This window comes from Balaenoptera borealis, assembly GCF_965194805.1.
Source record: "Balaenoptera borealis genome assembly, chromosome: 21".
Lineage (NCBI taxonomy): Eukaryota > Metazoa > Chordata > Mammalia > Artiodactyla > Balaenopteridae > Balaenoptera > Balaenoptera borealis.
Genome location: NC_138880.1, coordinates 5,129,332 through 5,149,808, shown reverse-complemented (window position 1 = coordinate 5,149,808; position 20,477 = coordinate 5,129,332). Strand labels below are relative to the sequence as shown.

Sequence of the window (20,477 nt, the reverse complement as noted above, 5' to 3'; positions counted from 1 at the left end):
CCAACCAGTGTCTTTCAAACTGTAGGCTGCAATCAATTAGTAGGGTATAAAATCAATTTTGTAGGTCAATACTAGCATTGACTAGAATAGAAAATATCAGCATGCAGAGGGAAAAGATCAGAGGGTGCCTCAGTTTTAAATGAGAGTGGGTACATATGCATGTATACCAGGTCACAGTGTAAACTCCAAAGTTGTAAAATTTACTTAACTCATATTTTTTTTACCGTGAGTCACAGTAGGAAAGACTCACGGACGGGCTGATCATCTAAATCTGAGTCCTGACTTTAGTCATGTGGTTTTCCAGTTTAACAATACAGGATGAATCTTTTTAATAAACTGGCCTTTTCCCCTGACAAAATCTGTGATTGGCATCCATAAAAACAGCTCAAACTAAGCTGAGAAGGTTCACCTCAAGGTCTGATTATTAACTGTGGGACAGACAGTTGTTTGTTTCTATAAAGCCAATCAAAACTATTTAAGGATTTTTCTTTCTTTCTTTTTTAAATACACTCTTTTTTAATATAAGGATTCATCCTTCTAATAGCTAAGCCAATGACACAATGAGCACACACTAGGAAGTTAGTAAATCACATGAAATGAGAACAAAGTAACCACTGAATTAGTCATATATTCATAAAACTCGGGGGGAAAGACCTTATTGTTAGACTGTACAGTTGACCCCTGAACAACTCTGGGGTTAGGGGCACCGACTGTCTACACAGTCAAAAATCCTCATGTAGGTTTACAGTCAGCCCTCTGTATTCGTGGTTCTACATCCAAGGATTCAACCAACCTTGAAATGTGTAGTACTGTAGGATGTACTTAGTGAAAAAAATCTGCATATAAATGGACCAGTGAAGTTCAAACCCATGCTGTTTAAGGGTCCACTGTATTTAGAAGTTCCTCCTGATTCTTTGGCATAATTGCAATTACAATAATTCTATCTCTACCTTATCTTTGGAGAACATGGTTTTCGGATGTTCATCCTGTGTTCGGGACTGCCAGGTTAGGTTGGCCAAAGCACTAAGGCACATTTCTTTCAAGTCTATAAAAACAAAAAGGAAGAAAAAGTTACCTGTAGTAATATATCCCTGTTACCAAAAGAATATTCAACTAGGTGGTCCACAGATTAACAACTACAGCAGCAAAGAATAGAGTCATCATTTGATCTGAAATGGACAATAGCAATTATTCAGCTAAGCCCCAAGGTAACTTCTACCAGTTACCAAGCAAAGGTTCCCTGATTCGGCTGAGCCCAAATCCCTTTCCTTTGCCAGCTAACCAGAGGACAGTCACTTCGTAGTACTCTGGAGTTTGTCCTTACTTGCTTGCTTCCGGAGGAAGTAGGTATTCCCACTATGATGGCATACATTGCAGTGGAAACTGTAGTTGGTCATGAAAGGTAGACAGGATCTGGAGAACAGCCAAATTGTGCAAATTAGTGAAGTTCTGAACATACACTTATGAGAAGTAAATCAACAGGGATCCTTTCCCTCAGTGAAAGTTACATAATAACGCTACTGTATTAATATACTCTTAAAACTTAAAAAGGTCACCAAGGGAATTCCCTGGCGGTCCAGTGGTTAGGGTTCCACGCTCCCATTGCAGGGGGCATGGGTTCAGTCCCTGGTCAGGGAACTAAAATCCCACATGCTGCGCAGCACGGTCAAAAAAACCGAAAGGTCACCAAAACAGGGCTCATATTTTTACAAATACCTGGATTTTTCTGTCACAAAAATTTAGTAAGACATCATCCACTATAGTTGATAATTCGGCATCTGCAAGGTTCTGACCTGAGCCCTATCGAAGCTAGTTTACTATAGTTTTTAAGCACCTAGAAGAGTATACTAGGCGACTTGTGGAAGAAGACAAAGTAGTCTCTTTAAATATCTTTACATTTAAATATCTGTATTTATATTATATTCAAGTATCTTTGTAAAGTGCCAATACCATTGTTGGAAAGGGCAGACAGGTATAAAAAGATTAATTTTAAAATGTAAATAATTATTCAAGAACAACACAGAAGTCACAAAACATTACTTGCCTCATTACCAAATGAATCCTACAGATGATAGTCTTATTTAAGAGTTCAAAGGACCCAAGTAGTAACTTCAGATTTAAGAGTTAGGGAAGATTTTTTGAGGACACAAATTAGGTTCTGGAAAGATGAGTTGGTCTTCTTTTCTACAGGCAAACTATTTTGTGTAGAGATGAGAAAGTGCAAACTAGGAGGCAAAGGGGCAAACTGGTGTACACAAGTTTGGCCAGGGGAGGGGAGTTGTCAGGGGTATGGTAAAAGATAAGGCTTGAAAGGTAAGAAGTACAAGAGGCCTTACATGCCCGTGGAAGTGGATCTTCTCTGTGGGTAACAGGAACATCTTGAAGGGGAAGCCACCTTGTGAAAGCAGTAAGTTTGGTGACAGGATGGGTCTGAAGGGAGGAAGAGATTAGAAACGGGAATACGGAAGAAGCTTCTGTAGCAGTTCCAGCAGAAGGTTAAAAAAAAAAAAAAGCCCTCACCTCGAGTGAAACAATAAAAATGGAAAGGACAAGCAAGTGTACAAGAAGAAAAAAAATTGGTCAAGCTTGGTAGCTGATTTGATGGGGGCGGGCATGAAATAAAAGGAGTCCTAACCACTAAGACTGCTTGTACCATAGAGGAAATCTCCTAAGAGGTGAGCTGGGGGCAAGAGAAGGCCTGTTTGAAGGCAGAGGGGAAGAAACTGGTGGAGGGAGAGACTGAGGGCTAACAGGAACCATGCATTAGAGAAGTGTGGTGGCTCTACTGGGTGACTGGAAAAGTATAGGGAGAGCCTGGTCCTGAAAAGGAGAAAGTAAAAGAAAAACAAAAGACTGGTTTAAGTTGGAAGAGAAGAAATCAAAATAAAGGCAGGCTTATCTTGGACTTTGCTGAAACTGGTTTAAGGTATCCTTAAAGAGATGTTCCCAAGTGTGTGTCTACTGCCACCACTCAAGGAATTAAGAAATATCCTTATGACTGTTAAGATCGAGTTCCCTTACCTTTACCTCTCTCTAGAGCCCCTTCCATTAAACAGTCCATTGTGATAAGCTCACTTACAGAAGAGACAGGCAGGTATATAGTTACCTAATTCAACTACAATCAGGTGTTTAGAGCAGCCTTTTTCATACCCTGCTAGCTCACTCACTTCCTCCATCTCAGCCATAAATGATAATCTGTCCCACCTGCTGGGTTTTAGGTATAACTTCTCAAATTCAGGTACAAACTGGTCTCTACCAAACCTCTGAACTGTGGTTTGATTCACTGCTGGATTGTTCCACATTATCACTCTGATAAATCTCCTTTCCTAGGCCCTGTTTATCCAAACAAATTCTCCTTGGCCAAAGTGGCCCAATTTTAGGTCTTTTCTAACTGACCAGCTTATATATTTTCCCTATAGGTCTTTCTACCAAGATCACTTATTCCTGATCCTTCAATAATTTTCTTTCTTTTTTAAACATTCTATCCTTGCTCACCAGTCACATATTAATCAGAACATTAGTATTTCTTTAACTTTTTAACCAGAAAGCAGTCATCAAATTATAAAGGAAGGTTGTTTCCTCACAAACCCATCCAAGGGGGATTAATTTCAGAATCAACAACGCAGCCCTATTCTGAGACAGTCTTATCTAAATTTATTTGTATAATACGGACCATAAAGAACACCCCAGAGAGGCAGCAGTATAGTTATTTCCATAGACAGTGAGTCAGTAATGCTGCCTTGCTAGCTGTTGACCGAATCCCCAGAATAAGTAAAGGAGCCTTTCATTCTCAATCGTTCATAAAATGATTTTAATTCACTAGAAGAGGTGTAAAGACTGGAAATTGGTTTTACTGAGGAGAGAATTCAGGACACCTAAAGGGAGTGAATTAGAAATCAAAAGGAAAAAGAGGATGGCTCAAGCATGAAGAGGACTGGCCATCTCAAATTTTTGACATCAGGCTTTTTCCACCATATACACCAACCCTTTCTCCCAAATCCACAATACCCAATACAAGGTTTAAATGATATTGTCTCAAATTTGTTTATTTAATACTTTGTAATTACATGGTTTGTCTCCCATCCAGGTCCTAAGTGCAAAAACAGCGATAATAACTATCATTGTACCTGTTAAGGGCTTGCCCTTAGTAGACAGAAGACATGCTCAGGCTATTAAAACAATTCCTGATTCAAATCCTACTACTCACTGAACAGGGATCAGGAGACACAGGAAATACTACGCATTTACATTTGCCTACACGCTGACTATTCAACTGTTGGACGTGTTGAGATCTAGTATTTACAAAGTGATTCTTAGAAAGTCTATGAAAAATACTCACGAGGTATCTATGCCAAAGGTGTCTGCTGTGAACCATTTGGTACATATTCCACACTGCAGCTCCACCTCTCCCAACTGGCGACCATTCTCTTCATCCACGGAGCCCGCCTGAGTATCCATCACCTCTGAAGTATCCCCAGCACCTTCCTGTGTCCACAGAGCCATGAGAGAATCAAGTTAGTTGACCTGATTTTATTTTTGATTCGCTTAAAAACTTTAAAAACCAACCCTATTTTGCTTTGCAAACATCCAAAATACTTACTAGTGTATCCTTTCCATTAGAGGATTCTGTCTCCAAGCCACCACTTACATCAACTGAGTTTGCATCCCTGTAAAATAAGGAAAGCACTCAGAAAGAAGAATTTTCAAGAGAAACACACCTGAAAATGCCTATTCCCAAAGATGATGATCAAAGTACAGCTGAACGTCACACTCCTACTTTTTTCAGCAAAGACTGTTCTCAGACTGGATGTCCAGCATTAGGAAGAATGCGGCCAAGATAAACGCAAGCCCATGGGGCATCAAGGAAACCTAATCGGCCCTTACAGACAAGTCTACAGGGGATGGAACCGGTCCTGGGGGAGGTTCGCAGAGATGCAGCTTTTCCTCTCTGTTTTCAGAGGGACCATTACTTCCGCCAGTCTGGCAGCGCAAAGTGGTTTCCTCTCTGGAATTTTTGAAGGGTTCCTGCTAGAAAGTGACCTATCAGCACCCTGCTGGGGTGCAAGGGCCGGGAGGTAGGAGGAGAAACTTGGCCTAAAAGGTGCGAAAGAGGCGTAGCCCGAGATACAGTTCAGAGGGGACAGGCCATGCGGTGGGCGGGACTAAGGTCCGGGAGGGAGCAGGGCAAGCCGTTGGCCACAGGACCTGGGTTCGGAAGGGGCGGGCAGGAGGGCTCCCGGGAGCCGCGGGATTCTGAGAGGGGCGGGCCTCCCTCCCCCCCTTCCCCCCCTCCCCCCCTCCCCCCTCCCTCTGTCCTCCTCCGGCTGCAGGACGTCTCACCCGCTTTCGGCCTCTCCAGAGCCAGGCTCCGCGGCTGGAGCAGCAGACGTCCCCTCCCCGGCCGGAGCGGCTGCTACCGCTACTACCGGTTTCGTTTCCCCTTCTTCTACCGGTGTTGCATTTGCAGCCACTGCCGGGCCGGGTCCTGCATTCACTCCCGGGCCAGGTACGGTTCCCGCCGCCGCCATCACTGCCGCCTCCTAGACTTCTCGCGAGAATACTATCTTGCGTCTCGCGCGAGTTGCTCACTGGCCCTCTAACCTTCAAATAGTAAAGACTCTCATTGAGTAAACCGCCTGCCAAGGGAAGGCGCTCTCTAAGCCCGCTTTAAGGTCGGGAGGGCAGACAGAGGTGGGCGGGGCCTCGGGGCTGGGTAGCTACAGACCAAGCCACGTGAAGGCGGGGGAGGTGTGATTACTAGTTGGATTTCCTCTAGGACTCACTTCATTTCAGGGTGGACGCTGCGCATTTTCGTGACCGGGACGAAATCACCGCGCAGATGAGGCGCCTTGAGAGCGCTGGCAGCCTAGAGTCTTTGAACGCTGTGATGTGCATTGCAGGCGTTCCTCACCGTTAGACGTGGGAAACGTCTTCCCGCCCCAGAAGTAGTTTGTTGTACTGCCCTCGTGATCTGCCACTTTGATCAGGTTTCCTAGTGGCGTCTAGAGATGGGCGGCTTAGTTTTGTGACTTTAAAGTTAATTGAAAATTTAAATCAAAAAAGTAATTGGGGAATTCCGTGGTGGTCTAGTGGTTAGGATTCAGCGCTTTCACTGTGGAGGCCCAGGTTCAGTCCCTGGTCAGGGAACTGAGATCCCCGCAAGCCGCACAACACGGCCAAAACAAAACAACAACAACAAAAGTAATTGGTAATAGATCGCCATGTGATTTGGCATAGAACTTTGAAGTCGTTGAAAGAATTGAGTTGAACTGATTTCTAAATGGGAATCTGCTTGTTTATGTAAACAAAGATTGTCAGCTCTTACATCTATAAGCACGGAAAATAGGAATAGAATTGATGCTGAACCTGTCTCATTCTAGAAATAGTGATATTCATGGATATATGGATTAATTGAAAATCTAATCCTCAGTCTCATTAAGAATTGCATCTCTAATACAATTTTAATTTTTATGTTTAGTAATCAAAATGTATACTATGTTTATTCGATCAGTTGTATACTGATAATTGACTGAAGAAATTTTTATATAAGCAGATATTCATTTTAAATTATTATTTATTTATTTATTTTTGACTATGTTGGGTCTTCGTTTCTGTGCGAGGGCTTTCTCCAGTTGCGGCAAGTGGGGCCACTCTTCATCGCGGTGTGCGGGCCTCTCACTATTGTGGCCTCTCTTGTTGCGGAGCACAGGCTCCAGACGCGCAGGCTCAGTAGTTGTGGCTCACGGGCCCAGTTGCTCCGTGGCATGTGGGATCTTCCCAGACCAGGGCTCGAACCTGTGTCCCCTGCATTGGCAGGCAGATTCTCAACCACTGCGCCACCAGGGAAGCCCTGAAGAAATATTTTAACACTAGAGATTTATGGTCACAGAAAGTATACAAAAATTTAATTTCAACTTTTATACATATTTTTATTGCAGAGAAGTATTTAGACTTTCTAGTTAAAAAATAGATATATACACATATGTATTACCTATATATTTTTATACGTGGGTGCATATATATATGTTACATTTTATCTTATGAAGGAAGAAGAATGGAAATAAGATGATGTAAAATTTCCAGCTATTAAAGAAATCTTGTTCATGTATTTTTTGTTTTTTGTTTTTTTTAAGTGTACTCTTCAGTGGTTTTTATTTATTTATTTTGTTTTTTAAGATTTTATTTTTTATGTGGACCGTTTTTTTTTTAAGTCTTTATTGAATTTGTTACGCTATTGCTTCTGTTTATGTTTTGGTTTTTTGGCCACAAGGCATGTGGGATCTTAGGTCCCAGACCAGGGGTTGAACCCGCACCCTCTGCATTGGAAGGCAAAGTCTTAACCACTGGACCTCTAAGGAAGTCCCTGTTTTGGGGGGATTTTTTGGCGGTACCACATGGTTTGTGGGATCTTAGTTCCCCGACCAGGGATTGAACCCAGGCCCTGGCAATGGAAGTGCCAAGTCTTAACCACTGGACTGCCAGGGAGTTCCCTATATCTTTTTTTTTTTTTTTTTCTAATGCCAGTAGTGACACGCTAAATCGATTTGATGACCCAAATTTGAAAAACACTGGTATAGCATTGTTTTCAAAGGGCAGTGGTCTGGGGATTGAACCCTGGACAGCACCTGCATTTTAAATGAAAGTCATGAATGATCTGAAACCAAGTCCCCCTAAAACCGAGTTCCCTTACTGAATTTATGATTAATCTCTCTATCCAAAACTTCATTCCCTTTCTTGTCCCCTCTGACCTCAATTCCTTGTTTACTGAACAGTAATCAACCAGAGTCAGATGATTAAAATTGCTGTGGTCAATAACATCGTTAATGTACTAAAATTGCTATTATAGACATCACCATTAACGTACAAACTCAGATTGTTTCTCCAGGGCAAGATGAGCTAATAGACCCTGGCCACAGAATGTAAACCAGAGACATTCTGACTCTCGAAACTATGATTAAAAACCAGTGTTCTTAATCACAATGTGAAATGTCACAAGACAGTGTTTAATCCCAGCCTCTTTGGTCTTCCCCTTTAAAACACCCCAGACTCAAAGACCAAGTTGGAGAGTGGATCTGCAGCTTGTCTCCCACTCCCTCATTTGGTGCCCTGCAATAAACACTGTACTTTCCTTCACCACATCCTGGTGTTGGTAGATTGAATTTGCTGCACGTTTGGCCAGCAGACCTAAGTTCAGTTTGGTAACATTCATTTTAAAAGTCCTAAATGATTTCAATGGAGTAGTGGAGTGGTGGGGGCAGAATTCACATTGCAATGGATTGAGAAGTGAATAGAGGGCTGGAAGTAGAAACAGCTGTGTAGACAAATCTTCCCACCTTTTTCCTGAGGCATTTTACCTCTATAAAGAGAAAACCTGAGTCAATAGGGCAAAATGTCAGCATCTGCTAAATTTGCTAGTCTGTTGCATGATGTCTTGATGTCTCATCGCAGAAAGAATTCAGTGAGAAACAAAGTGATAGGTAAGAAGTGGATTTATTTAGAGAGAAACACACTCCACAGACAGAATGTGGGCCATCTAGAAGGTGAGAGCGGCCCCAGGGTATGAGGTTGTCAGTTTTTATAGGGGTGGGTAATTTCATAGGCTAATGAGGGGGAGGACTATTCCAAGTATTTTGGGAAAGGGGTGGGGATTTCCAGGAATTGGGCCATCGCCCACTTTTTGACCTTTATGGTCAGCCTTGGAACTGTCATGGCACCTGTGGGTGTGTTACAATGAGTCTATTCAGAAGCTCAAGGTCTAGTGGAAGTCAACTTGTCCACCATCTTGGACCTGTTTGGTTCTAATTAGTTTATGTCGTGTCCCTGGGCTATGTCATTCTTTTAAAGATTGTGCCCTGCCCCCTTCCCTCCTGTTTCAGTTCCGGCAAGGAACCAGAACCTGTGCCATCAACATCAGGTGTGAGTGAAATTGCAGCTTGCCCTCTGTCTCCTATTGCTGATGATTCTTCAGCTCTACCATCTCTCACCTCCACTCCCTCCTCCAGTCAGTAACTCTTCTTTTTTTTAAAAATAAATTTATTTATTTTATTTATTTATTTTTGGCTGTGTTGGGTCTTCGTTGCTGCACGCAGGCTTTCTCTAGTTGCGTTGAGCAGGCGCTGCTCTTTGTTCTGGTGTGCGGGCTTCTCACTGCAGCGGCTTCTCTTGTTGCCGAGCGTGGGCTCTAGGCCCGCGGGCTTCAGTAGTTGTGGCTCACGGGCTTAGCTGCTCCGTGGCATGTGAGATCTTCCTGGACCAGGGCTTGAACCCATGTCCCCTGCATTGGCAGGCGGATTCTTAACCACTGTGCCACCAGGGAAGCCCCTCAGTAACTCTTCTTGTCTGTTCATTCAATGCCAGCCCCTGTGTGCCAGCTGTTGTACTGTACTACTGTACTTTTCAAGGTACTGTACTGTAAGATTAAAAATGTTTTCTTTATTTTTTGTTTGTTTTTTATGTATTATTTGTGTGAAAAGTATTATAAACCTATTACAGTACAGCACTATATAGACGATTGTGTTAGTTGGGTACCTGGGCTAACTTTGTTGGACTTACGAACAAATTGGACTTACGAATGCACTCTCGAATGGAACTTGTTCATATGTAGGGGACTTACTGTAATAATGATCTTAAGGGAACAAAAGGACAAACTTATCAGGCAAGAGAATTAACAATGGCAAAGGTAACAAATCAGTTGTAAAGACTCCCAGTTCTACTTCAATGGTAAAGACTAGCATAAAGCACTGTCTTGAGCTGTTTTGCAGTATTTAAATCCCTCCTCAAGTGCTCAATCAGCAGATCAACTGGAACCTAAGGGGTGATGATGTTGACCTTTTCTGACCCTCCTGACTTCAATCAACTAGAGCTTGGACTGTCCACTGCTCAAGCCCCTTCATGAACATGCACATACCCTTAGGTTAAAACTTTCCCAATTTTGCTGTTTGGAAACACTACTTTGAGAAAAATCCCTGGTGTTCTCTTTACTTGCTACAAGTAATAAATCCTTCCTTCTCCTTATCTTTGGCTTGGTTGTATCTTATGGCTCGACATCCACCAAGAAGAGACCCAGTTTTCGAGTAACACCAGGAGAGGTTTTTTTGTTTTGTTTTTGTTTTGGCCGTGTGGCCTGTGGGATCTCAGTTCCGCAACCAGGGATTGAACCCAGGCCCCAGCAGTGAAAGCCTGGAATCCTAACCACTAGGCCACCAGGGAACTTCCAGGATAGGTATTAAAGTGAACTCACCTACTGAAACCTAGTCCCCCAAAACCGAGTTCCCCTGCCGAGTTTATGGTTAACCTCTGTATCCAAAACTTTATTCCCTCCCTTTCTTGTCCTGTACCTCCTGTTCCCCTAAAGACTGAGGAGCATCAGAGAAAAGGGGGATTGAAACTGCCAGGGTACAAAAGCCTTTCCCTTCCCCCACCCCCGCTTCTTTTTTTTTTTTTTTTTTGGCTGTGCTGCGTGGCTTAGCAAGATTTTAGTTACCCGACCAGGGATCAAACCCGTGCCCCCTGGGCTTCCCTGGTGGCGCAGTGGTTGAGAATCTGCCTGCCGATGCAGGGGACACGGGTTCAAGCCCTGGTCTGGGAAGATCCTACATGCCGCGGAGCAACTAGGCCCGTGAGCCACAGTTACTGAGCCTGCGCGTCTGGAGCTTGTGCTCCGCAACAAGAGAGGCCGCGATAGTGAGAGGCCCGCGCACCGCGATGAGGAGTGGCCCCCACTTGCCGTAACTAGAGAAAGCCCTTGCACAGAAACAAAGACCCAACACAGCCATAAATAAAATAAATAATAAATGGATTGTTACGTTAAAAAAAAAAAACAAAAAAACCCCGTGCCCCGTGCAGGGGAAGCGCAAGGTCCTAACCACTGGACTACCAGAGAATTCCCCTCCCCCACTTCTTTTTTCAGGAAAAGGCTTTAGTCTCCTCGACCTTCCCTGAGTTCCAAAGACCAGTTTCAAGCAGTTATTAATTAGAGAAGTGAAGGAATGCAGAAGCAAAGGAAAAGCGGTCAAAAACAACAGTTCAGCCATGAAACACAGTCCTAGTTCCTCCTCAAGGGATATACATAACAATTTGACACAGATCTTTGGGTTGTTTTATAGGAACTAAGACCTCCCCCCACCCCACCACCCAGGTGGAGGATGGTGACTACTTGCTGAGACCCCAGACTGGGTGGAACCAGAAAGTTGATGATTGACATTCCTGGAACACCACTGTTACCTCACCCCCGCCCAATCAGGAGAAAGTGACACACCCCGCAGCCATCACCCCAGATGTTGCCTTTAAAAACTCTTCCCTGAAAACCATCTGGGAGTTTGGGTCTTTTGAACACAAGCTGCCCATTCTCCTTGCTGGGCCCTGCAATAAACCTTTCTCTGCTCCAAACGCTGATGTTTTGGTTTGTATGGCCTCACTGTGTGTTGGGTACGTGAACTTGGGTTCAACAACATTACTTCTGTCACCTTTTGAGCAGAGAAAAAATGGTCCAGACCCTTAAGGAACTGAGGATTTTCTTCTCATTTAAAAAGAAAACAGAGATACATGTGAACCGAACTGGATTCTAATTCTGCAGAAACTGACCCAAATCTGTGTCCATTTTACATCTCTCTGTCAGCACCCCCACTCACCTCTTGCATGAATATTTTCTTGCTGTTCCCTCAGAAATGAATGAAGCTTTCCAGAAATTCCTACCACTTAACAACCCACTATTAGACCTTCTTCCTCCTCCCAGGAGCCTGCCCTTAGCAAAATAGAGTCGTCCCTTGGAATCAGGGGGATTGGCTCCAGGGCCCCTGAGAAAACCAAAATCTTCAGATGCTTAAGTCCCTTATTAAAATGCATACAACCTACACAAATCCTCCTGTACACTTTAAATCATCTCTATGTTACCCATAATACCTAATACAATGTAAGAGCTATGTAAATAGTTGCTGCTGTATGAGATATTCAAGTTTTGCTCTTTAGAATTATCTGGAATTTTAAAAAGTATATGTTTTTGATTTGCAATTGGTTGAATCCACAGATGCAGACCCTGTTGATATGGAGGGCCAGCTGGAGTGGCTCAAGCAGTACTTCACAGAAGCCAGACATCTGGGGGTGGGACCTGAGATTTCTGCATTTCTAACAAGCTCCCAGGTGATGGCAAGAATGCTAGTCTGAGGATCACGCTTGGAGTAGCAGGGAGCAGAGTGTTTCTAGCTCTACTTCACCTCCCCACAAGCTTCTCTAATGTGCTCCCTTTCAACAGTATTACTGAGCCAAACTTGGGTCCGAAGTAAAGCCAATCTACTGACACGATGTTGTGGTGAAGGGAAGAGTAGCATTTATTGCAGGGCACCAAGAAAGGAGTCCAAGGCAGCTAGTGCTCAAAAGAGCGAACTCCCAGATGGGTTTAAGGAAAGCATTTTTATTTTTTAAAAAATATTTATTTATTTGGTTGTACCAGGTCTTAGTTGCAGCATATGGGATCTAGTTCCCTGACCAGGGATCAAACCCAGGCCCCCCTGCATGGGGAGCACAGAGTCTTAGTCACTGGACCACCAGAGAAGCCCCAGGAAAGCATTTTTAAAGGCAAGGTGAGGAAGGGGAAGTCCCAGGATACTCATGCACAATTCTCTGATTGGTCAGAGCAGTGTCACAGGGGTTAACAATCCTTAGGCTCCAGTAGGTCTGGGGGCTATGTGCTCATGGTCATCAAGTAGTTAATTTCTTCCATTTGGTGGTGGTTTTAGCCTCTGGAAAACAACTCAGGAAATGTACGTCAGATACTATTATCTAGGTGCTTCAGAGAGGAGCTAAAGCAGAGGATATGGGGGAGGGGTTCTGTCCTGGGAAGGCCCCATAACATCCTGCTTGGTTACAACAGGGCTTTGTTTAAAATTCACAGTAACTAACCCTGCTTAGCTATTACTTGATGTAGGAGAAGAGTTCTGAAATCGTAAATTTCCCCTCTTTTCCCTCTTTAGTCTTATTGCCACACTCCTTCCCTCTCTCCCTTTCCACAAAGTGCTTAACCCTGGCTTTGCATTAGAATCACCGGGGGTGCTTAAAAAAAGACAATACCCTTTGGACAATATAACTGAACCCTGTAAAAGAGGGATCCAGAAACTGAGAGCGTTAAAAAAGCTTCCCAACGTGGTTCTAATGTGCCTCCGGGAGAGAGCCCAGCATGAAAAAGAAATAGCCTTTACAGGGACTTACGTGGTGGCCAAGTGGTTAGGACTCTGCACTTACATTGCAGGTGGCGCCGGTTCGATCCCTGGCTGGGGAACTAAGATCTCGCAAGCCGTGCGGCCAAAAAAAAAAAAAAGCCTATAGGGCTTCCCTGGTGGCGCAGTGGTTGGGAGTCCGCCTGCCAGTGCAGGGGACACGGGTTCGAGTCCTGGTCTGGGAAGATCCCACATGCCGCGGAGCAACTAGGCCCGTGCGCCACAACTACTGAGCCTGCGTGTCTTGGAGCCTGTGCTCCACAACGGGAGAGGCCGCGACAGTGAGAGGCCCGCGCACCACAATGAAGAGTGGCCCCCGCTCGCCAGAGCTGGAGAAAGCCCTCACACAGAAACGAAGACCCAACACATTCAAAAATTAAATAAATAAAAATTTAAAAAGCCTATAATACACAATCTTAGAAGAACAGAAAGGACGCTGCACATAACTAAGATGTTTGGGGTAAATGCTTTTCCTCCCACACGAAGAGATTACCCAGGAGATGAGAAAGGGATGGGCCATGACCATGTAGTAAGTCCAGATAGACTGGGACTCAGCCTTGCGGAGATGTGGGTACCCTGGTGGGGCCCAGATGAGGCAGGAAGACTCTCATGTCCTCTAACCTGGTCCATACGTAGCGGAGGAAGCAGCAGGAGCTGAAGGGCCAAGGCTTCGATGACACACGTGGGCCCATAACTGGATACCAGGTGGGACGAGGGAAGGCTCGGTGGATGCCTAAGTGGATAGATAGCATCAAGCACCAGCTGCCCCCACCCTGACACCTGAATCCCTGTCCCCAGGAAGAGAGAGGAGCCTCAAATGAAGCCTGCATGTACCGCCCCCAATGGAACACAGTTCACGAGAAATTCTGTGTTGGATTATACAAAGAAATGTAAAGAGAATGCAAAGAGAAATTAGGTCGGATTATGTGGATGAAAAATGTCACTTGCCACATTAGTAAACAAAGGAAGTTGCAGCCATCAAGCCATCAGTTCCTACAGCCACCCCAGCTGTGCACCCTGAGGGGATTTAGGATGGAGAAAGCAGGATGCTGGCCCTAGATAGCTAAGCTAAGGTGCATATCAAAGGAATGATTTCAGTGAGCCCAGACTCTTGCATCTTCCATGCACAGAAAAGCACACTAAATTCATTAACTTGAGATGTCTGGTTTTCTTTAATTAACAAGAATCTTTCATTTTTTCATTTTTGGCTGCGTTGGGTCTTCGTTGCTGCGCACAGGATTTTTTCTCTAGTTGTGGCGAGTGGGGGCTACTCTTCGTTGCGGTGCGCAGGCTTCTCATTGCGGTGGCTTCTCTTGTTGCAGAGCACAGGCTCTAGGCACTCGGGCTTCAGTAGTTGTGGCATGTGGGCTCAGCAGTTGTGGCTCAGGGGCTCTAGAGCGCAGGCTCAGTAGTTGTGGCGTATGGGCTTAGTTGCTCCGCGACATGTGGGATCTTCCCGGACCAGGGCTCGAACCAGTGTCCCCTGCATTGGCAGAAGGATTCTTAACCACTGTGCCACCAGGGAAGTCCCAACAGTAATCTTTTGATGTTCCAACTACCGGGTCTTTGTTGCAAAACTCCTACATACCCTGGCTCTTCCCTTACCTCTTCAGAGCAGTCCCTCAGAACTATCTGAGAGGCTGGCTTCTGAGCTTAAGTCCTCAGTTTCGTCTGCAAAATAAAACATAATTCTCAGCTTTTAGGTTGTGCATTTTTTTTAGTCAACAGTTATAAAAAGATAGTTATATTCCTCGCCATCTTGAGCTGTGGACCAAGAATTACACCCATAAAAAAAAAAAAGAATTACATCCATGACACTGGCAAAGATGAAAGTGTTTGCCCTCCAGAAGAGTTGTATTTGTACTTTATAGAGAGGATTCTGGACTCCCAAAGGCTTCAGTGTCTGAGGGAGAGAACTTGTACAGAAACAAGCATGCCCCATCCCTGTACCAGCCTTTGCCAAAAGTCTCTGGATACTTTCCTAAAAAAGTGCAGTTGGTTAGATGCCCAGAACCCTAGATTCCTAGGGTTCCCCCTGCTCTCCCCCCCTCACCCCATGCCCCAGTGGTTTTTTTAATCCTCTATAAAGCAAAACAAAGCACTTTGTGTTCTTTGTAATTGTCCAAAAGATGAAGATAATTATTGTGGTGTTTCATCTCACTGGAGCATTCCTTTAGTCTCTGCTGGAGCTCTTGGTCCTTAATCTCTAGTGTTTATAAACTGAGTTGACTAAAGACTCCTGATTACTTCCAGTAACCAGGTATCTGGGTCCTACTCAACACATTTAAAAAGAGTTCTATTCTTCCTTTTATTAGAAAGAGGTAAATCTCCACGTGGGTAGGGATTTTTATCTATTTTGTTCACTGATGTATCCCAGACACCTAGCCCAGTGGCTGGCACATAGAAAGCACTCAGAAATGTTTGTTGATGAATGGTACTGCATTTCTCTCCTATGAATGAGGCTTGTCTCACTGTGAGGCCAAAGTTGCCACCAATCCCTGGGGAAAGCAGCCCAGAGGGTTCAGTAACAGGCTCCTCTGGCGTCTGAGAAGTTTGGAAACAAGCTGTCTTTGTCTATCCAAGGACACAGGGGCACCGACTGGCTGGTTCTCCACTCTGGCCCTGGTCGTGGATGTAGGTTTGCTGTGATAGGCTTGGACGAGCAGAGCTGATGTCGTCAAATTATGTAGCTCAGCAGTTCTTAAAGTGCATTCCCAGGACTGGCAGCATCAGGCTCATCTGGGAACTTATTAGAAATGAAAATTCTGGGGCTTCCCTGGTGGCGCAGTGGTTGAGAATCTGCCTGCCAACGCAGGGGACACGGGTTCGAGCCCTGTTCTGGGAAGATCCCACATGCCGCGGAGCAACTAGGCCCGTGAGCCACAATTACTTAGCCTGCGCGTCTGGAGCCTGTGCTCCACAACAAGAGAGGCCACAATAGTGAGAGGCCCGCACACCGCGATGAAGCGTGGCCCCCACTTGCCGCAACTAGAGAAAGCCCTCGCACAGAAACGAAGACCCAATGCAGCCATAAAAAAATAAATAAATAAACATTTTTTAAAAAAAAGAAAAGTATCCCCCAGGAATCTGAAAACAAAGACTAGATTCCAAAATAATTACTGTGAATGTACAGGGAGCATATCTCTTAAAAAAAAAAAAAAGGAGGTAGGGTGTTACGTTAGAAAGAGGAATAAAGGGTCTAGGCAAACAGCAAAAAGCGCTGAAAAGAAAATGATCAGCACTTGTACAACAGTCCTGATGCAGGCAGGAAAATGCAGGAATAGTGAAGGAATACCAACAGCCACTTTTTATTTCTGCAATGCCTTTGCAATTCCCAAAGTGCTTCATTTATAACTGTGATTCTCAAATCAAGCTGTACATTAGAATCATCTGGAGAGATTTTAAAAACTACCAATGGCCAGGCCTCACCCCAAGCCAATTAAATCAGAATATACAGTTCACTAGGGCAGGAATTTTGTCTGTTTTGTCCACTGTCCATATGAAAAGTACCTGGCACATACATGGTGCTCAGAAAATATTTACTGAATGAATAAATGAATGAAGGAATGTACCACTATCACCTGAGATCCAAGGAAGAATTCTTTTCAAAACTTAAGGGAGTAACCAGGCAACGTCAGTTACCATGGCAGCCCTGGGGAAAACATTAGCCAAGTGACACTAACACTCCCAGGAGCCTACATTTGTTTCCACAATAAGTAAACCTTTCTCATTTCTAAAGTACTATACTGTGAAATATGCATCTCAGTAATAACTAGAGGTTACTCAATGTCTGCTGTGAGCAGGAGGAAAAGAGAAGGGCCTTACACAGTATCTAAAGCAATGACAAGAAGAAATTAGGGGCCATGGGCAGAGACAGACAGGCTCAGACAGGCTCCAATCCCTATGATATTCTGAGGTGATCACATTGTAAGGGCTCGAGCATGAGAAAGCAGCCACTAACCAGCTACCCTGTCTCAAGTATTTGGAGAAAGTCAATGCAAATACATACCTATGTATTATTCTTTTCTGGTAATTCTTTCAATGTATCCCTTCTGGCTTTGTGCAAAGCGATTCTTTGTTTTGTACCTGAAAAATGAGTGGCACATGTAAATGGATGAAACGTGTCAGAGCAGACATCCAAGGAGCTCTTCAGCTAACGAACGAGGAGCTCCGAGTTCTGGGAAAGAATCGTAAAAGTAGTGTAGAATCACAATATCTTAGAGCAGCCTTTACATCAACTCCCCTCTGTCATATCACCAATCAGTGGTCATCAGCCTATACATGAACTTTGCAGTGACAGAAAACCCAGCACTCTCTAGACAGATCTAGGCATTTCTAGTTGCTACAGCAGTCTATATCAAATTCAGAATCTGACTCCCTGTCACGCATCAGTCCCAGTCTGCCTTCTGGAATGGTACACCCCATGGCACACCTTATCTCTTTTCCATCTGGCACATTTCCCAAACACATGAGGACAGTTTTGTTCTTCCTAAAGTTCTCTTCTCCCACGTCATCCTCCTAAATCACTCCTTCCTGTGTTTATGACTTTCAGGAGCCCCCGAGGTTTTCTCATCCCAAGGACATGACAAGCAATGGCATCAGTGTGGCTGCTACAGATTCTGGGAAAGGGGCAGGGCCACACAAGAGTCTGGCAAATGTGACTGACTACCTGAAGTGAGAGTACATGTGACAACCTCAGCCCCTCTTCAGTCCTCAGCCTCTATCCAAGGTTTCTCCATAGCACACTATTTTTTTTTTTTCAGCAGGTGAAACAATTTTATTTCACAGTTGTCTTTAAAACCACAAAGACACTATGTTCTTCACATAAAAACGTTAGTTCAGATAACTATACTTTCTAGAAAATGATTATAGAGACGCTCTTAAAGAAAATGCACCCCATTATATGGTTTTGGTGAAGTTGCTTGGAAAAAACTCACATCTGGACTGATTCCTAAAACACACCATTCCACCATTCTGCATCTTTTGGTTCAAAGTATAGGTTATTGTCATCAGTACGTGTTCCTGCATTCTTACATGTATGATAATACATATATAGACTGGTTTATCATATGTTCCATTGGTTCATCAGCCTTTTCTGCAGGTTCATCAGCAGGTTGAGTAGGCTGTGTCTTTCTCTGTGGTCTTTCTTCAAGACCTTCCAGGAAAGGAGACACATCATCATCATCATAAATCGTAAACTCCAAGTCTTTACCAACAATTCCAATGGAAACATTCTTTGTAGTTAGGTACTGTTCTGCAGGAAGTGTCTCCCGTAAGGCACTCAGACCATGCTTAACCAGTTCATTCAAATTGCACTCCATAAACTCTGACATATGTCTCTCCAAGTAAGTACGAGCTGACTGAGAACGGGCTCCAATAGACATAGCTCTGCAGTCAAAATAGTTAGCAGATGGACAAGTTTGGAAAATGTGAGGGCCCATGTCATCATAACCAGCAATAAGCAGCCCAACACCATATGGTCTCCGGCCATATCGTTGCGTTGGTATCTGAGTTTTGCTTCCAATTAGAGATACAAGACGAGACACAGGAAGAGGTCTGTCAAATACAAATCTGGAATCCAAACACTCCTGGCGCATAAAATTACATAACAATCTAGCATCAGCAGTAAGTCCCGCAATTGAGATACCAATATGGTTATCAACATGGAGAATTTTTTTCTGATGAGCTGCAAGTTCTGACTGTGCTCTCTTCAACGCAACCAACACTGCATGGGTTTTCGATTTCAGACCAACTGTGGCTGAACCTTGTTTGACAGCTTCCATTGCATATTCAATTTGATGAATCCTGCCCTGAGGGCTCCAAACAGTGACATCATTGTCATACTGGTTGCGAAACATGGTTCCGGCACGAGGCTGGCTTCGGCCTCCTGAAAACCCGCGGACCGAGCAGCGCTGCCCTGTAGCACACTATTGACATTATGGGCCAGATAATTCTTTTGGGGTGGTGGGGAGGGCTGTCCTATGCCTTGTATGATACGTAGTAGCATCCTGGCCTCTACCCCCTAGATGCCTGCAGCACCCCCCCACCCCCCGGATGTGACAAAGAAAAATGTCTCCAGCCATTGTCAAACGTCCTGGGGGAAGGGTGAGGGCAAAATCACCCTCACTCAAGAGCCACTGCTCTATCCAATGACTCTGTTCACCCATGAGTACTCAAAACTCTCTCCTCTGCTGGCTTAACAGGTAACTCTCCAGAAAGTCTATCGTGTATCAAAACGCTATTTGAAATTTAATAGTATTTATCTCCATAACGGTATCTGATGAAAGTAAAACTCTTTCTCCAGATGTTAAGAACCTCCTAGGTGGTTAATCCACGTTTACCTTATCTCCTACCCCAGGCACTGGAAATTACAGAAATGATCTGACACCCATTTTCGGGATCCGTTCAATAAGTACCAGTAGTGTAAGGCTTTTTGGCAACCTAAACAACTGAATTCAAGTAAAATATCCTGCCTGACCATGGCTTTGTGAGACAAGCCACAAACCTGTAGCAGGACCCTCCTCGCTGCTGTTTACGGAATTGAGGTATCTGATTGGAAAGCCGGTGGAGGTGAACTAGCCAAGAAAGCAGTGGGTTCAGGATGAGAAGTTGGAAAGGGTGACAAGGGAGGGGAGAATGAACCTCAGCTGAAAAGAAAGGGGAAAAGTACCAAGAGATGAGTTCTCTTGACTGAAGAGAAGATACGCTGAAGGCCATCAGCTTGACCTCAGGGCCCTCAGCTCTCTGGGGAGCTCTAAGGGAAGGGTGAGCCTGGATCTACGACTCCGGACTCCTGGTCTCGGCCCCCAGGCCTGACCATTCACTCAGACTCTCAATTAATACTTGTATTAAAAGACCTTACACGGGGACCACATCTGGGAAAACATCGCCGCACCCTCATAAGTTACAGGGGGAGACCCGAACTGGCCAAGCCATGACAGGAGCTGTGAGGGCGACAAAAGAGCATTGCAGGAATCGGACATCGGATCGCCAGAAGCCCTCCGCCCTCCTGTTTCATAATGCCAGGGCCCCATCGCCGCGTATCGCCGGTCCCCGGTCCTGCCTCCACTGCGCACCCTTCCCTAAGGTTGGCCGGGGCCTGGAGTCACCATCCCCTGTTCGGACCTACAGACCTCGCCGCTGCTGAGCTCTACAGATTCCGCTCCTTCCACACAGTTCGCCAATTCCGCGGACCTTACTGAGCCGCGCCAGCCACCGTCCGCGAGGCCTTGGCGCGCCCGTGACGTCACTGTCGTGCGCCTCTCC

General features: G+C 44.7%; 1 protein-coding gene, 1 long non-coding RNA gene and 1 pseudogene across 6 annotated transcripts in view; 1 reads left to right on the top strand and 2 right to left on the bottom strand.

Moving 5' to 3' along the window:
- Window positions 1-20,476, bottom strand: part of ASH2L (ASH2 like, histone lysine methyltransferase complex subunit) — a 41,216-nt gene extending 20,740 nt beyond the window's left edge. The window contains exons 1-7 of one of the 3 annotated variants that reach the window (XM_082374655.1): window positions 20,345-20,476; window positions 17,221-17,297; window positions 5,341-5,601; window positions 4,601-4,667; window positions 4,340-4,491; window positions 1,325-1,413; window positions 951-1,045 (exon numbers count right to left, since the gene is read on the bottom strand). In XM_082374655.1, the coding sequence (XP_082230781.1) occupies window positions 951-1,045; window positions 1,325-1,413; window positions 4,340-4,491; window positions 4,601-4,667; window positions 5,341-5,528 (591 nt within the window). In that variant the 5' untranslated portion in view covers window positions 5,529-5,601; window positions 17,221-17,297; window positions 20,345-20,476. Of the gene's footprint in view, window positions 1-950; window positions 1,046-1,324; window positions 1,414-4,339; window positions 4,492-4,600; window positions 4,668-4,884; window positions 5,081-5,340; window positions 5,602-17,220; window positions 17,298-20,344 lie in introns of those variants that run through there. The other 2 variants (XM_082374656.1, XM_082374657.1) reach the window with 2 other exon arrangements.
- Window positions 5,404-13,823, top strand: LOC309619481. Of its 2 annotated transcripts, none has more exons than XR_014239001.1 (3): window positions 5,404-5,506; window positions 8,877-9,001; window positions 12,026-13,823. It is a non-coding gene; the product is annotated as an uncharacterized lncRNA (long non-coding RNA). The 2 variants fall into 2 exon arrangements; XR_014239002.1 differs by lacking the exon at window positions 12,026-13,823 and adding an exon at window positions 9,782-10,014 and having other exon boundaries at window positions 8,877-9,401.
- On the bottom strand, window positions 17,960-19,155 carry LOC309619471 (proteasome subunit alpha type-1 pseudogene; annotated as a pseudogene). Its single transcript has one exon. The product of its transcript is annotated as a proteasome subunit alpha type-1 pseudogene (transcript).
- Window position 20,477: the final 1 nt, after the last annotated feature.